Raw genomic sequence first — 18,122 nt, 5'->3', positions numbered from 1 at the left:
AGCTGCCCAATGACTGTGGGACATACTTAAATTTAACCAAGTGAAGGATGCTGCTGGGGGGTTAGATCCAACAGGCCCCACCAATTGAAAAAGTCATCTTTGCATCCCTGGCTTCAGGGGTCAAATGGGGTAATTAACTTTCCAGGTGGCAGAGGGAGGTAGCTGGAGCATCCCAAATGCTTGGGAACACTGCCCAACAGGCGGACGTCACACAATCAATCTGGCCTACTTTTCTACCTGTTGTCAGATTTAAATGTGAAGGCAAAAATCCATTGCTAAGTGTCGTGCTTTTAACTCCAAGTCAACTCCAAGCTAACGCCTACAATGTGATATCCTTTGTATTGGGAGTCAACCCCAATCCCCCCTCCTCCATCACTTAGACCCCACTCGTCTGGAGTAAAGACTCCTTAATTGAGCTGCTTACAAGAGGAGTGAGCTCATCTTCAGATAAAAGCCTGCTTGAAGATGACAATTGGATGCCCCCTGGGGTTTCTTCCTACTCTGACCTGGCTCCCCGTCATGACTATGCATGTCCAGGGTGGAGAGGTCCTCAAGATCCTTCCAGGGAGTCTGAGGTCAAAGCCATTTTCATGATAGTATTAAGATGTTTTAATTTCCATTGGTAAATATCTACAGATAAAACTCACATAAACCAAAGGTCTTAAACCAAAAGGGTAGGGAGAGTACTCTTCAGCAATTTTTTTAGAGTGTAAAGGGGATTGGTCCTGACACCAAAAAGTTTTCAAGCCACTGCTTTGGTGATCTTTGAAGAAGCCATCAGACCCAAAGGACATCACACAGCCTCGATTCATTCAGCTTTGAGGAAAGGCATGCTGGGAGTACGCTTACATATCGTGCAGTGAGAGTGAGAGCGCCAAGCTTCCCAGCCAGACCCTCCCGATGACCTGTGTGACCAGAGACAGGCACCAGCAAACCCAGGCAGCCTTGGCTCCCTTCCCTGAGAAGGGAAGGAACTGGTTCAGAGGATCTCTGCGGTCCCTTATAAGCTCAAGCTATGATTCAGTGGGAGCCAGCGAGTGCCTTCTAAGAATCCACAATTGGCTGAAGGTTAGCACCTAGCCCATTAAGCAAACACAGCAGGTATTGAGTGTTGGTTGAACTGAATTCTCCCATGCAGGCTCGAGGGGGAGCAGAAGCTGGTGAAGGGAAAGCCTGCAGCCAGGGCAGACTCTGCCTCCCCGACAACAGGAGCAGCCAATAGAGCCTTCTCCCTGGGAAGGTACAGCCCCACACCCGGCAGAGACCGAGTGGGGGAACTGGGCTGACTACAGCCAATCCCAGCACAAGCACACAGCCTCCTATCAACAGTTTCTCCGTATTCCCAACTTCTCTTTCTCCCGGCCATCATTAAGTGGAATTATTTAGCAGATGACAGTTTCTTTCCCCATGAGACTCCGGGGCACTGCACCACTCCAATCCCGACCCCTTTCCCTGTCTCTACATTCTCCTGTGACACTGTCAGGCCTTCTTGTAATCCCCTGGAATGTGGTGAGAATCCAAGGGCAAGGGTGGGAAGGAACCTTGGGCTGCCAGAGAGAAGAGTGCTCCTTTAGGATCCAAGAGATCACTGTCAGGAAACTAGTCCTCTTCTCTGAAAAGATTTCCAGCATGGAAGAAAGACAAATCCAGAAGCAACCAGCTTTATTATGTTTTTCAGAATCCAGGAAAATATAGAAAACATGTAAAACAAAACAGCTGCCATTCTGTGATGGCCAAAAGAACACATTATTAAAAAACAAAATATGCCCCCCTCCCCCAACTCCATAAAAAATGCAAGAAACTCCTGTCTAAAGAGACCATGTGAATGATTCTGCCGGCTTACTGCCTTCAGTGGCAGGCACTGGGCTTGGCCTTTCTTAAGGGGGGATTTCTCTCAAAATGCCTGTGACTGTGAAGTCACAATGATTAAAGGGCTGAAATCCCTTTAAGAAGCCAAAGAGTAGAGTGAAGTCCTACTGGGTGAGTGACATGGTGAGTGAGAAACCAGGAACAAGCCCCAATTCAAATTGGACTCTTAACAAAGGGATTCTACACTAAAATGCCAAGTCCTAGGCCAGGCCCTGCCGCCCTCCCTTCCCATGCCTCGGCCAAGGGCACCCACCTGAATTTGGAACCTCTGTTTACCCTGGCCCAACCTTACTTCCCACCTGAAGTCAGAATGCTCTGGCCATGACTTCAGGCAGGGAATAAGGAGAGGGTGGTGAGACGCTCCCAGGGGATAGGCCGCCCTGCCCCTCCCAGAGAAGCATCCCAAGGAATACAACAAAGAAAGCCTGGCTGGGATGGGACGGGGGAGGATGGCTGGGGTCAGTGACCTCTGCCCAGGGAGGACAAACTCGGTATGGATTCATGCTGAGACACTAACAGTCAATCTCCAATCCCCCTTCTATCGACCAGCATCTGCTGAGGACTGCAAGCAGCACACCTGCTGAATCCCAATGTTAAAGGCTCTTGTCTTTGGGGCCCGGGGGTGGGGGCTGTGCCTGGACTTTGAGGGCAGGCTGCAGGTCATCATCCAGGGGCCCAAGGCTTGCTTTCATTTTGGACCGAGGCATTCGACGATCCCATTTCCCTTAATGCCATCGAAAAAGAAGAAATTGTTGTGAGGAGGGTCCCTCTGAGACAGGGCCTGGGGAGGGAGGCAGAAAAACAATTTCCACTTCAATATTGAGAAGAGACAGATGACAAAGAGACTCTCTCATGTGAGGGCAGGGACTGGCTCAGTTTCCACCTCTGCACTAAAGAGGCCAAGGGCCTTCCACAGAGAAACTGGCTGTCCCTTCACTCAGAAAACCTGCTGAGCTCAGGGACAAAACTCAGACCAGGGCTGGAAGAGTTCCACGAAGGCAGATCTGGCCAGTTTCTAACAACCCGAATTGTGGGAAGTGAGTTTCCCATCTCTGGCCATATTCAAGTAGCTTTTCAGAGATGCTGGGGGCAGAGCTAGTCTCAGGGTAGATGTTAAACCAAAGGGCAGCTGTCATGCCTCAGGTGAGTGTGTGCATTTATGTGGAGAGATGAGGGCAGACTCCTGCACCCTAGTCAGGGCAGTGCAGACAGCCAGGAAGGGACAATGCTTTGAAGAAGAGTAGGAAAGGGCTCTGAGTCTGCATTCCCTGTAGAGTGACCCAGCTGGACTAGACTGTGTCTGCTTCAGGTCCTGCTCTGACACTACAGGGCTCTCTGACCCTTCCCCTTACCCCCGACTCTGGCCATAACAACACCTCACATTTACATGGGGCTTTGAAGTACACAAAGGGCTCCCCAGGGTCCTATCTCCACAGGTCTACCGGAGAGCCTGAGCTGTCAAGGGGAGTGGGGCAGCGCTTCAGGAAATGGGATTGGTGGAATGGGGGTGGGGACAGTCAGGGACAGCTCAGCAAGATACCAGACTGAGGGGGCAAGAGGTAAAGTGGTCCTCTGCATTGAGGATGGGGCAGGAAGGGATTCCAAACACACCCCGGCCAAGAATGTGGAGTACTCTGGCCATCCGGACTCAAGCCGGCAGCTGCTGGGCCAGCAGGAGACGGGCACCAGATGCAGAGGCACCGTCACGTAGAAGGAACAAGGCACCACTCTGGGCAGAAAATGGAAAACCTGAGGGCAGATTTCCAGAAAAGCCTACGGAGTGTACGGAGGAGAGCCGGCACTGCCAGGCTCCCGAAACCTTGGTCAGCCAGGCCAGAGGGGCAGGGCCTCACAGGCTGGCAAGGATGGGTGGCCCTCACCACTCTAGCACAGGCACTTTTCTATCCTCTCCATTCTCTTCACTCCTGCACATCCTCTTTCCTTCTCCCTTGCCCCTGAAATCTTAAAGAGTATGGAGAGGGACAGTCCCCATGTCCTGGTGCAGTCTGGGGTGCCACAATTTAGGAAGACCGTAACAAGATGGACCATGTGCCAGGAAGTAACCATGCAAAGCTTGAGTAAAGGACTCGGGATGCAGGGAGCATAGATGTGATGCAGAGATAAAGCAAAGGAAAACCAACACCTCTGGTGAATACTGAACAAAGAAGCTTAAAAATAAGCACGAAGAAGGAGATTTAATTCAGGGCATCCAGGATTCCAAAAACGTTAGCTGTGATTGGTGAATGTGGGATCCTGGACGTGCTGAAACCTTATGCACATACACACACGACAATCACGTGAGAGGTGTTATTATCAATATTTGTGTGACTTTTTTCTTCTGAGGAGGAGATGACTGAATCTATGAGCAGGTCCAAGAAGATCCACCAGGAGGTCCTTGGTTCCGGGCCCCACAAGCCCCTTTTTCTCTGACACGCCCATCTCATCACACAAATGGCTGCGGTGCATGCTGAGGACACTGGTGCCACATAAAGGCCAAAGGAGGCCAAGACAGAGCTGGACATCAGGGATGGCCCAAGGAAGCATTTGTTTCTCTTTAAGCCAGGTGACTCTCAAGATATGTTCCTGTTATTTAAGCGCCCCATCCCCAAATGCTAGTTACCTTGACAACTTCCTGTCCCAACACCCCGCCAACAACTGCACAGACTGGTGCCATCTCGGAGAAGCAGGAGCTAAAGGGAAGTGAAGACAAAAGGGTTATGAGGAAGAGGGGTGGTGGTGCCCTTGGCTCCCCTCAGGAGACCACCCCTGTGACCAGCCAGCAGCCAAGTACGGACGTCTAACTGTGAAAAGACAATGCGGTCCAAGAGCTAGGAGATGCTTGTGGAAGCTTGGGAACCCTTCTGGGGCTTCCTTCACTACATCTCTCAAACGAACTCCCTGCATGTTCTCTCTCTCTCTCAGTCTTTTCCTCCCCCAACCCCACCAGTCTCAGAGGTTTCAATGCTCCAGTCACATTCTCGACATTCTCCTCAGCGCAGAGTCAGGAGGGCATTCTATATGCTTCTCATGGACAAATGCCAGGGTACAGGCCTGTGGGAACATGTAGGAAGGGTTTGCATGGGGACTGAAATGAAGATACGAACACAGGAAATTGTCCTTCCTGCCTACACAAAAATGAGTGCCTGGGATCAGAACCTGCTCCTCCCTCAGAGCACCGGGAAGCCCCAAGGCAACTATCTTTTCCAACAACATCCCAGGAATTGGGTGCACTACCAGAGGAATGGTCCCATGAGGAATGTAATCAAATTCCCAACAGTTTTTAAGTCAGTGATGAAAGCTTATCAAAGGTCAAATTCACTAGAGCAAGGAAATAGGCGAAACACCCCTTTCTCAGCTCCAGTCCTTTGTCTAATGTCTGGTGGCTGAGCAGCAGAATGAAAGCAGCTAGGTCCAGACCCTTGGTTCAGGCAGTCTCACACCAACTTTAAGAAGCTAGGCAGCACCTCTTGAAGAGGTGAAGAGAAAGGGGCTAAAATCGCCAGGATGCAGGATGAGCAACAAAGTTATTTTGGCCAAAAGGAATGGTGGTGATAAAGAAACAAAAGAGGCAGCCCATCTCGGTATTTGCCATGCAAGAATGGTACCTCCAGCCTCCTCAAGTCCCTGGCACGTCAGCCCAGGCTCTTCATTACCTCTGAAAACACAACTGGAAGCAGGCCGAGGGCCCCCAGTCTAGAACTGAAAATTCCATGGAAGCCAATGCCAGTTAATTTGTGCAGGCCTGGGGACTAGGGCCCTGGTATGGGTAGGGTATACCCAGGGTATGCCCTAGAGGGCTGGGCAGGGTCGAAGATATGGGCCTCTCCTACCAAGCCTCACAGAAGCTTCTACCTTCTGACTCCTTCCCCTGCAACCACCTGTCCCATCCCTTACTGTTTTCAGGAAAAAGAGGTAAGTGGAGGAGGAGGAGAACAGGAAAGGAAGAGGGATCGAGAGTCAGAGACTAAGAGAAAAGACAGAGAAAGACAGACTCCTTCTGAAGACTGTGGCTCATCATCAGCCAGAAGGGTCTTTGCTTTAGCTACTCTAGTTCAGGGTGAGTGTGTCCATCCGTAGGACAACTTTCTTGTTAACTGGTGTCCCTCTGATGAGGGGCCAGGAGTGTGAATTCTGCCTCAGGACCTGCCCTTGCTTAAGGGCCATTTATAATGCGGCAGGCACTCATCTCCCTGCATGTGGCCCAATGAGCTGCTTGAAATACAGAGGCTATGCCAGGGAAGGCAGACACTGTCAATCACGCCATTCATATGCTACTACCCAACGTGGGAGCACCTAACACCAAAAAAAAAACCCTGATCTTTTGGGTTTTTACACTTTTAATTGTTTTCCAAATATACTCCCTCTCACTGCAGACCATTTCTGCCCTTCCCCTGGCTGTGAACCCAACCAATGATTCCAATTCGCCTTGGGAACCATCCTTTGGGACTGGCTCCCTGCTCTCCTCAGGGACCTCTGAGAGCCTGCCAGAGCAAGGACAGGTTATGTGACTTTGCCCAGGGTCACCTGGCCAGGATGGGCTAGAGGCCATACTGCCCTCTCCCCAGGGAGACTTCCTTCCCAGATGAGCCACCAGCAGACTCTAAAAGGAAAAATGGGAAATCATTCAACTCTTTGGCTAAGTGTATAATCTCTACGATGGGTCCAAGCTGCAGGCTTGTCAAACATTCTTCTCAAGATTATCTGAAATTTCAAATGACAAAGAATCCTGGCGTGAGTGTCCAGAGACTTGTATATTGGCTGTAAACCTGCTGGTACTGAGGTGAATCACCTTGGAACGATCTCTCTCCTTCAAGTCAGCCTCCTCAACATAAAGCCAGGAATTTGTAAAAAAAGACTGTCAAAGGCCTCTTTGTGCATGATTTTTTATGGAGAATTTCTTATAGCAACATAGTAGAGAAAGCATTGTCTGGCCTGTGCTCCTAATTAGTAAGACGACTTCAGCTAAGTCTCTTCCCCTCGTGGGAATTTGTTTATTTGCGAAATGATGAGGAGAGGTAGGGGTAGGGAGTATTTTCTAAGTTCCTTTTTTTTTTTCATATCCAAAAATTCTCTAATTTTCATCATTCCCCATAAATTTTAATTCCTTCTAAGGCAATGGTTCTGAAGGAATAAAATGCTTCGAGGCCACTGCTGGTCTCAAGGCTGACCAGCAATAATGACAAGACACCCTGGGGTCTGGAGGTCCCCATCAAAGAGGGAAGGGAGACAGGGGACTTCTGAAGTGTACCCATGGATGCTGCCACGCCCCCACAAGAATTTAGGCAGATTGCCCATAGGAGGTAAAGCATGGAAAGTCAACCTCTTCCTCCTCTTCTCTAACTCATTCCCTATGCCTAGAACACAACTTTGTCCAATTAAATATAAGGTAAGGAGAGCTGAAAATGGGGTAGAAACAAAGCCTGGCAGCTCCAGGAATTTTCTTTCTCTGAATAAAAACTGGTCAATGGCCACAGTTCTCCCAAAACAAGAACCCCGTGCAGAGGTAACACTCTGTCCAGCAGAGCCAGGCAGGCGCCTCAACCATAGCTGGGCTGGATTTTTTCCAGGGTATGCCCTACAAACCATGTCTTGTTCAGCCCAAATAAGGCACAAATCTAGAATTAAATTCATTCTATTTACCTTATGTTAAATTCTGTCTATATTTTAATCTACACACGTGAGTGTACACTGGTTTCCCTGACAGAGCATCAGTTCCTTGAGGGCACAGTACCTGGCATACAAGTGCTGCCTGATAAATGCTCAATGACTGGTGGGTGGAGTGGAGAGTTCTGGGCTTGGAATCAGGGGCCCTCAGTCTGAATCCTGACTCTGACACTAATGGGACCTTGGGTAAGTGTCTTCCCCCAGTCACAGAGCAGCATCTTCTCCCACATCATGGGACACTGGGAGTTATGTGGACTGGGGCCTGAGAGGCTTCTGAGGGATGGGAGGTGTTAGAAACCCACCTGACAAAGTCATCAGGAAGCAGCTCGGGGTTCACCCCCAGGGACTCGAGCAGATCATTTCGGATCTGAAGCAACAACTCAGAATCCTCACCATAAGTATCTGACTGAGGGTCCCGCCCTTTATCTGTACGGAATTTCAGGAGCACTAAGGAAAAAAAAAAGAAGACACCATAAGAAACCTTTCTAATGGAGAGTCTGGATTTGTTCACTCAAGAAATATTTCTTGTACTATGCCCAATAGGCTATAAAACTGTGCATACCCTTTAATCTAGCAATGCCACTTCTAGGTCTGTATCCCAAAGAGATCATACAAGTGGGAAAAAGACCCACATATACAAAAATATTTCTAGCAGCTCTTTTTGTGGTGGCAAAGAACTGGAAATGGAGGGGATGCCCATCAACTGGGGGATGGTTAAACAAGTTGTGGTATATGAGTGTAATGGAATACTACTGTGCCATAAGAAATGATGAGCAGGAAGACTTCAGAAAAACCTGGAAAGACTGATATGAACTGATGCTGAGTGTGGGGAGCAGAACCAGGAGAACACTGTACACAGTAACAGCAACACTATGCAATGATCAATTCTGATAGACCTAACTCTTCTTAGCAATGAAAGGATCCAACACAATTCCAAAAGACTCATGATGCTATTCACACCCAGAGAAAGAACTATGGCATCTGAATGCAGATTGAAGCATACTATTTTTTCTTTTTTTTGTTTTTTCTTTCTTGTGTTTTATTTCCCCTTTGGTTCTAATTCTTTTTTACAACATGATTAATGTGGAAATGTTTAATCTGAATGTAAATGTATAACCTATAGCACACTGCACATTGTCTTGGGGAGGGAAGGAGGAGAAGAAAATTTAGAAGTAAAATCTTAGAGAAGTGAATACTGAAAACAAAAAACAAATAAATAAAAGTATATTAAAAAATATTTCCTGCGTGCCTATTACTTGCTGTCCTTACTGTCCTTGGGTGAACTGGAGAAACTAAGAAGAATGAGACAGGAAGATATACTGGCCTCCTCGCTGTTCCTCCAACAAGAAGCTCCTTCTCCAGGTTCCTGGAACGTTCACAGGCTGCCCCCCTCCCCATGTCAGTCAGTTAAGCATTGAACCAGGCGCCAGGCACTGTGTTAAGCTCCAGAGGAGACAAGGAAAAGTGACAGAGATCTCTGCCCTCAAGGAGCTCACAGTCTAATGGGGGAGACAATATGCAAACAACTATGTACAAACAAGATACAGACAGGATAAACTGAAGCTCATCAAACAGGAAAGGTACCAGAATTAACCCTGGATTCCTGTAAGATTCAGCTAAAATCCCACCTTTTGTAAGAATCCTTGTCTTCCCTCTCAGATTTTCTCCAGTTTATCTTTTGTGCATCTTGTACATACAACACTGATGTTTTCATGTTGTGTGTCCCATTAGACTGCAAGCTCGAGGGCAGGGACTGGTTTTGCCTTTCTTTGCACAGCACCTGATCCATTTTTGTTGCTGCCCTGTCATTTCAGTCATGTATGACTCCTTCTGACCCCATTTGGGGTTTTCTTGGCAAATACTAGAGTGGTCTGCCATTTAAGGATGACAAAACTGAAGCAAACAGGGTTAAGTGACTTGCCCAGGGCCACAGTTATGAAGTGTTCTGAGACTGGATTTGAACTCCGGTCTTCCTGACTCCAGGCCTAGTACTTTCATCCAATGCACCACCTAGCTGCCCAAACCTGGCCCACAGCAGGGGCTGAATAAATGCTTGCTGACTTGAAATAAAGGCACATGTACAGTAATCACCACTTAGAGAAAAATAAACCAAACCCCCAGAATAAGTGGGTTCTGAAGAAAGGGAAAAGAGGAGGTGGGAGGGCTGCGTGCGATGTGGCCAGAAAACCTTGTCCTGTATTTTCACTGGAGCATAAAAGCTCCTTTGAGATGCCTGCAGATACTTATGATTTTCTCATGCAATACCTGGGAAGATAACTGGGATGGGGGAAAGAAGTTTGGTTAGCTGGTGGCTGAAGGGCTGGTGATAAGCATCCTCTTCCTTATCAGTGGCAGGTCAGAAATAGTGACAGAAGAGAGGAAACACATTTTGCCATGTACCCCAGGTGGTTCAGAGGACGTCAGCTCAGGAGGGATTGGGAAAACTCAGGAATGAAATTCTAAAGATATAAAGAAAAACGATTCTAATGAGGAAGAAGAAGGGAGTTTGTCTGGAGTGACTGATAGGTACACAGGGAACTCATTAGCCCAGGCTAAAGACCCCTCAGAAGACAGAAAGAGGTTAGGTAATAGAGGATGAATACAAAAACAGGGCACAATCCTGTAAGAATAGTGCCAGGAATTCTAAAGCTCAGAATGAGCTAAGGAGCATGAGGAAAGTCAAGGACAAGAAATAAAATTCTTTAAGATACGCAGAAAAGGAGTAAATCAAGGGATCAGAGGGCTGCCTGGGGTGGATAGAACGATAATAAACCACAACAAAAAGAAATCGGATCTGCTCAATTACTACTTTACATCTGTTTTCTCCACCAAGGAGAATAAGAGAAAAAAAATTGCTAATGAGGAATTGATACTCACAGAGTGAATAAAGCACCTAGTTACCCTTGATGCATTCTAGTCACCTGGCCCAAATGAACTATATATTTTTGGATACTGAAAGAACAAGCAGGTGTGATCACTAAACCATGCCAGGGATATCTAAAAAATCAGGAGAGGTACCATGGGTTGGAGAGTCTACAAACTAGAAACCAGTAAGCATGCCTTCTTTTCAGGTGAAAATTCTAGCATGGATCATCATTAAGCTTTACCAGTCTCTTCTATATGAGTAAGATGGTCTATCAGGTCTATAGACTTTAGCAAAGCATTTGATCTCATACTACACATGTGGAAAAGGTGGACAGATGTGGACTAGATGGTAATCCAATTAGATTAATTCAGAACTGGCTGAATGGCCAGACTCCAAGAGTGGTTGTTACTAGGCAGTGCCCTGGGGATCTAAGCTTGGCCCTGTGCTGTTTAACATTTTTATCGATGGCTTGGATAAAGGCCGAGAGGTGTGCTAATCAAATCTGAAGATGACAAGAAGCAGGGAGAGATAGCTAACACACCCAGGATGACAGTCAGGATCCACAAAGGTTGTGGCAGGCTAAAGCATTAAGCTGAATTTGTTAAGATGAAATATCATTAAGGAGAAGTGTAAATTTTACCCTTGGGCTTCCCAAAAATCTGCTCCCCAAGTACAGGGGAGACCCAGTTAAGCAGCATCTGTCTGAAAAGCTAGAGGGTCTCAGTAAGCTCTGTGAGTCAGCAGTGGGGACGCTGGAAGGTCCCAACCTCAATGGCTCCTAAGAACTCTAGGAGCTAATGGAGTAAGGAGGTGATGGTGACCTCACTGGCCTCTAGCCTTGGTCATGCCAATCTGGAAGGCTGTGTTTAGTTTGGGCACCACAATTTGAGGAGGACAAAGATGAAGCATCGGGTATCCAAGAGAAGAGTGACCAGGATAGCTGAAGGCCTGGATGGACATCCACGGCAGATGAACAGACTAAGAAATGAGAATATTTTTCTTCGTAAAGACTCAGGAGAAGTCAATAAATGTATCTGGAAGGCTTCCACCCGGAGAGGGACTAGGCTCCAAAGGGCAGAACAAGAAACAACATATAGAAGTTTAAAAAGAAGTTTGAGGTCAGGAAGCTACTAAAAAATTCAAGCTGTTCATGAATACGCTGCAGTGGGAAGTGGGATGAGTTACTTTACTCCGTGGAGGTCTTTCAAAGGAGACGAGATGAGTACTTGTCAGTGGTCATCAGTTACAGTATAATGTGGTATCTTAGATATGGCCTGGACCCCAACAATGCTGAACTCTGTGATTCTGTACCAATGCCTAGTGCCATTTGTCAGAATGACTATGACCCACTATGACAACTGCTCTCTTCTATTTAAGTTTCTGAACTTCTGTGCTTCCTGGCTTACTAAATTTTGGAACCTACTAGTTTACAAAAAAGAGAACTCTCTTCCTCCCAACTGTATAGTCCCTGCCCTCCCCACTCCCCCAAGGATCATTCTTGGACCAGGTAAGTCCTGTCAAGATATATGCCCCCAACAGTGGCTGGCAAGGACATGGAGAAAATTCCTTTTACAGTCAGTCAATAAGCATTTATTGTCAACTATGAGCCAGACACTGCTAAGAGTCTTTGTTGCAAATCTGGGCTTGTTCCTGCTAACACCAACCAATACAAGCTGGGGCTTCAATAGTCCTATCGATGAGAGTCATAGGCTTGGACTTGCCTTCCCATGACCCTCACTTTTCATTCACCACCAGCTAGTGTATACGTTTGCCTTACCCTTACCTCTCATAGCTAACCACTTACTTACCAAATCCTGTCAATGCTAGCCTTGCAACATAACCCTCATTCCCATCTACCTGTCTTACTGCAGAAGGCTCCCAATGTGCCGCGCCCCCCCCCCCCCCGCCCCGGAATCATCTCTCCTGGGTGCAGAGCTGAACAGATTCCTAGGCCTCTACTCCAAAACCATTACTAGTGCCCCATTATTTACTAACTCCAAACCCTATGCCCAGAATTTAGTCTAGGCACTAGTCCTTCATTCCCCCTTCCCCAAACTCTGGGAAAGCTAAGCTGGGCTACTCTCTGCTCCCTGAAGAGACAACATATCCTTCCATCCCTGTGCCTGTTCTTCATTCCCTATGCTGGAAATGTCATTTCTCCTCCAAGAGGCAATATCTTCCAGGAGACTTTCCCTGATCCCCCCCAAACAATAACAAGCTGCTCTTCTCAGGTCTCATATGGTGAAATTAACTACTATGATCATGAGCTCTTGGGAGGGTCATGTTGTGTGGTCTTAGCCAAATTGTGAATCTTTCCCATGCTAGTACCAAGGATGGTGCTCTGCATGAAACAGCTGCCAAGTGTTTGGGGAATGAAGCAAAGAGAAGGACAGTTGCTTTATTTATAACCCTCTCTATGGTACAGTCAGGCTCAAGATGCTCCCTGGAAGTTGAGCACGGTAGTCCTACAGCAAACCTTCAAGGCACCAAAAGGAGCCAGTCAGTCTCCCTGACCCAACTGAACTCACGGAGGACAAAGCCTCTGGACCCCTTTCATATCCCTGTATTTCATACACAGGAAACACCAAATCAGAATGAACAAGCACTTATCACCAGGCCTTAAGAGCTGGAAAGAACCAAAAACATGCTCTAGTCCAATCTTACATCTGACAGATGAGGAAAAGGAGACCCACAGAGGTGAAATGACTTGCCCAAGGCTACATAGGCCCTAAGTGGGACAGCCTGAATTCAGATCTGAGGAGACTCCAAATCCTAAGGTCTTCCTATCCCAGACCCTAATGCCTATCCAGCTGGCGCTGGCTTTCCTCTCTCCCTGCACTTTGTAAGCAGCAGACCTCACCTTGTACCTTTAGGGAGAGAAGAGAGGTCTTGCACACCTTCTGGGCACCTTCTTCCCCATTCTACTTACTCAAAACATCCTGACCTCTCCCCTATTCTATCCTAACTGGGATACAGCAATGTTCCTTCACCATTACTTCTAGCCTAATCCCACTGTCTTCAGATTTCTCTGCACAGCTGACCCATTCTTCACAAATCTGGTCTCTTCCATCCTAAAACAAACAAACCCCAAACCCCTCTCAAACCCGTCCCATAGCTCTTCTTTCATATCCTGCCCCCCCCACCCCCCGCCCTCTCGGCTCACTGCCTCCACTTCCTCAGTTCTCATCCCTTGGAAATATGGCTCCTGCTTCATCTTTCACCTCAAGCAGCTCTCCAGTTACCAAACCTAATAACGCTTCCTCCTTCCTCATCCTTTGCGCCCTCCTCCTCATGGACACTTCATCCCCTCTGCGGTTTTCTGACACCTCTCTTTGCTGGTTCTCCTCGTCGCCATACCTGTTTAGCAGCTTCCCTCTCAGTCTCTTTCAATGGATGGCTCTTCATCTATGTCCTACCATCTAAGTGTACTTGTACCCCAAGGTAGCTTTTTCCGTCCAGGACTTGCTCTCTCCTTGTCTTTGCACTTTACACCCTTTCTCCTGGTGACCAGATCAACTCCTATGGGTCAAACTGCCATAGATGTGCAAATGACTCTAAAACCTTCAGAGAGAGCCTTAGTATAGACTTTAGCTGGTCACAACCCACTCACTCGGCTGTTTTCAAGTTCTATAGACATCTCAACATGTCCAAAATCAAACTTATTATCGCTCCCCCCCACCAAGTTCCCTAGTCAGTCCATCCCTCTTCCAAACTTCTCTGTTTTTGCCGAGGGCAGCAGCAGCCCTCCAGTCTACCAGCTTTGCAACTCTGGAATTGTCCTGCCCTCTTCACTCATTCCCTTCTCTCCATTCAGCAGCAGTCTCCTACTGCCCCCTGCCCTGCTTCATGTCCTTGATGGTTCAGCCAAACTGGGCTGGTTTGGGTTTCTCATAAATAGAGCATTCTGCCTTTGGCCACTGTACCTTTGCCCAAGCTGACCCTCAAACACAGAAAGCCCTCCCTCCTCACCCCCTTTCTTAGAATTCTCAGTCTCCTCCAGGGCTTAGCTGAAAGACCGTCTCTCTCCAGAAGGCACCTCCTCATCTTCCCTATCTTCTGAGATTCCCTTGCACATACTCATGGGTACACACTGTTTCTTCTGACAGAATGGAAGCATAATGAGGGTGAGGATGGTTTAACTTTTGTCTCTGCGTCTCCAGTGCCTGGCACCAATAGACAGGTACCCACTCAATTCTTGCTGACTGCTGAGGGATTTAAAGGTGCTGAAGGATTAGATACAGACGTCTCCTCTTTCCCCCAGGCTGGCATGTGTGCCACTGTGAATGACAGTCACAAGGGCTAGAAATTAATATGACCACGTACGGTGATGGAAGCCTCTTTTCTACCACTAATGCTGTCTTACAATGAAGGCATCTGGAAATGTGGCCATGGAGCCACAGCAGGAGAGGGTCTCAGGTCTGTCTTCATTCCATCTCACTTTTTCCTCTTGGTCAGCAATAATTCCTGTCAATTACTATAGAAAAGACTCTGTCACCTGACCCAAGCCTGACTGATTGGGTATCAAGATGACCTCAGACAAATCATATGGAAATTGGTGACTGCCATTCTTATGGCTGAAAGTCAAGGGCTGGGCTAAAGGGTGATGAAGTGGTTAAGGCCAGATGAGAAGAGAGCCACTGATCCTGTGTAGACCCTTCCCCTTCCTCAGTCCCACTCAGAAGAAGGTATGGGTAGAGGAAGCCGGAAGATGTCACTTCTTGTCCTCGTAGCTGGTCTGCCCCAATTCTCTCCCCTCCCCAATCCCTCACCCACAACAGTAACAGCCTTTAGAGAGGTGCGATCGCGGGATTTCCTAGGAACAAACACACACTAGCTGGCATTTAATACACAAAAAACCCACAAAATAAAAACAACACATCCCACCGTCTCTTCAGAATCTTATTATCATCCAAGAATATTAACAAGAAGCAGCCAGTATCTTTACAGTACTTCAAAACTTACTGAGCGCTTTACAAATCCATCTCATTTCATCCCCACAACCCTGGGATGTAGGCGCCATTATTTCTCTCTCTTTTGCAGATGACAAAACTGAGGCTAAGTGACTTGCTTAAGGTCATACAGCCAGAAAGTGTGAGGCAGGATTTGAACTCGGGTTTTCCTGACTCCAGGCCTAGCCCTCTATCCATTATGCCAAGCAGCTCTCTACTGAGGGAGTTAAGAAAAAGAGGGGGCAGCTAGGTGGCACAGTGAATAGAGCACTGGCCCTGGAGTCAAGAGGACCTGATTAAAATCCAGCCTCAGACACTTAACATTTAACTAGCCGTGTGACTTTGGGCAAGTCACTTAACTCCAACTGCCCCTCCAAAAACCAAAAAAGGGGTCCTGAGGAGGGACTGGTTCTCTTCTGAAGACGAAAAAGAGAAGGAAGGGCAAATTGAATGAATTTAGAAAAGAAGAAGAGGTCAGACTTTGCTCATTCCCATAACTGAGAGGAGATGGAGAATATAGAATATGCAAGAAGGGTTCAAGGAGTGGGTATCAGACGGCCCTCACTCTATCTGAAATAGACAAAAGTGGGATGAACGCATAGAGTCTGGGGTGGCTGAGATATCAAACTCAGCAGGGAGACAAGTAAGGATGGGGCAAGGCTTAGAGAGAGCATGATAAGGGAGAGGGAAGAGCTCTCTGATCTCTAAAGGAGAAGGAAGGGGGAAAGACCTCAAACCTCAGGCATGCGTCCGAAGCCTCTTAAGACAATGGGGCAAGGGCTGGACAAAGTGCTGATCCCAGTGACCCAGAGAACTGTTTTCAGAGACTGCTGGGCAGGATGGCAGCAGCCCCAAAATTGGCCCACATGCTAGAGAGTCTTTTGGTGAGCTTTCTCACACTGCCTGGTGACCAGGTTGGCAGCTTGGTGTTTCCCCTCTTCCTTTCTCTCATTTTTAATGGGGGGGGGGATCTTAGCAAGGGTGAGGCCACAAAAAGAAGGGTATTTCTTGAGATATTTCTTAAGATGCCAAGAAGGTAAGAGCAGGAAGTTCAAAAAGCGGCACTGACTAGCTTGACAGTTTTGAAAGTAAGGTGGAGAATTTATATACTTGCTTTTTAAAGCAAGAGATATAAAAGAGACTCATATTTTCACTGAATTCTGTTGTGTTCTGCTGCGTATTTGGAAATGCTTTTTGGGGTTTTCAAAATGAAGGAGTTATTTCTTAAAAGATCCTTCACAACCTGACTTCCTCTTCCTGTTGTAGACATCCACATGTTCTTTGGGACAACCGAACCATCCTCTTCCTCCCACAACGCCTTCCATGTCTGGCTTCCTGCCTTTGCACCCAGGCCTAGAATGTCCTCCCTGATAGTATTTCCCATGCCACAAATTACCTTGTCTTTTTTATTTTTTGCTTATTTTTGTATATCCTTATTTATGTACATATTGTCTCCCTGTATAGACTGGATGCTCTTTGAATACATTTCTGTCTTTGTATCCCCAGGGTCTATCTCAGTGCCTAGAACACTGTAGGTGCTTAAGGAAGGCCTGTGTGAGGATCTTCTCTGTAAGAATTTATGCTACCTCATCTTTCATCCTCAAGTAGGGAAATCAGGTTGAGTCTGTTCTCATCCTAAAGCTCAAACCCTAAGTTTGATCCAAGAAACTTCACTGATGAAAGTGCTGAACTAACTTGGCCTCAGAGTTTTAAATCATGGAAGACTGATCTGGGGAGATCCCCATGTGGACATTTTTACACACTCCTTTTGGAGATGTAAATCCCAAGGAACTTACTGTGTGTGCTGGCTTGGTCTTCTCAGGGAGCTCTGCAAGCCACAGAGACACCTTGGTCACTTAAACAAAAAAGCAATTAGTTTAGTGGGTGACAAAACCTGAGAGGTCAGGCCAAAACTCTGCCACTCTGGAGAGAAATGAGATGAGCGATAAGACAAGGATCTAACACAGCCAGCAGCTGGCTCTGATGTTTATCTGGGATCCCTGCCTGCTAGCGGTGCCGAGTCTGCCGAGATGCTCCTAACTGGGCAGGCTGGCACCATACACATACCTCCCTGACCACATCTGAAGTTAGGGGCCTCTGGGAAAGAAGCCAAGCAGACCCCCTTATTTGTAGCAAAGCAAACAGAGCTATATTAACTCTTTTTGAGAGTCAGCATTTCAGTTAGAAAAAAAAGGTCCACAGAGGAGAAAGAAATATGTGGCACAGACAGCTAGCAGCCTCAGAACTGCAGCCAGACCTTAGCCTCATACTCGTCTCCTCCTTCTCTCATACCACCCCCTTCCCCCCATTCTTCACTTTCCTTTGGTTAACAGCTTCACTCTACTCTGACCCTCACACAGTACGAGACCCGAGGGAGCTCTGCGGGAGGGGCCGGAGGGGTGTCTAGTGGGATGGCTAGAGAGAGGCCAGTCAAACAGTCAGAAGAGGATCTGAGAAGCAGGAGATCTAAGACAGCCAAAAGAGAGAGCGGGAGAGACAACCAGAGAATTCCCAGAGAAAGGATGTGGGAGCTGATGGTGTTAAATGTTGCCCAGGCTACGGAAGAGCACAAGGCGTGAGACACAATCCAGAGAATCTTGCTGGGTGTCCAGCACTGAGTTCCTTCAGGTCAGACAAGTGGATGTGGCCACAGCAATAATTGGGTAAAAATCAAAAGTGCAAAGAAAGCTCCAGAATGGCAGAAGAGAAGGTCTATATAAATTTTGGGAAAACTGCCTCCAAAGGTTCTGATGACCTCTTTTATTAAAGTCCTA

The 18,122-nt window shown here is 47.3% G+C and overlaps 1 protein-coding gene across 2 annotated transcripts in view; it reads right to left on the bottom strand.

Moving 5' to 3' along the window:
- Positions 1-1,645: 1,645 nt before the first annotated feature.
- SAE1 (SUMO1 activating enzyme subunit 1) overlaps positions 1,646-18,122 on the bottom strand; it is a 57,656-nt gene continuing 41,179 nt past the window's right edge. For both annotated transcript variants that reach the window (XM_069089109.1, XM_069089110.1), the window contains 3 exons: positions 7,836-7,980; positions 4,490-4,559; positions 1,646-2,650 (listed from right to left, as the gene is read on the bottom strand). In XM_069089109.1, the coding sequence (XP_068945210.1) occupies positions 2,558-2,650; positions 4,490-4,559; positions 7,836-7,980 (308 nt within the window). In that variant the 3' untranslated portion in view covers positions 1,646-2,557. The remainder of the gene's footprint in view (positions 2,651-4,489; positions 4,560-7,835; positions 7,981-18,122) is intronic.

Source organism: Petaurus breviceps, unplaced genomic scaffold, assembly GCF_028583685.1.
Source record: "Petaurus breviceps papuanus isolate PSGF00001 unplaced genomic scaffold, PetGlider_PUasm1.0 185, whole genome shotgun sequence".
Taxonomy (NCBI): Eukaryota; Metazoa; Chordata; class Mammalia; order Diprotodontia; family Petauridae; genus Petaurus; species Petaurus breviceps.
The sequence above is the reverse complement of the archived record's forward strand: the minus strand, read 5'-3'. Positions and strand labels throughout refer to the sequence as shown.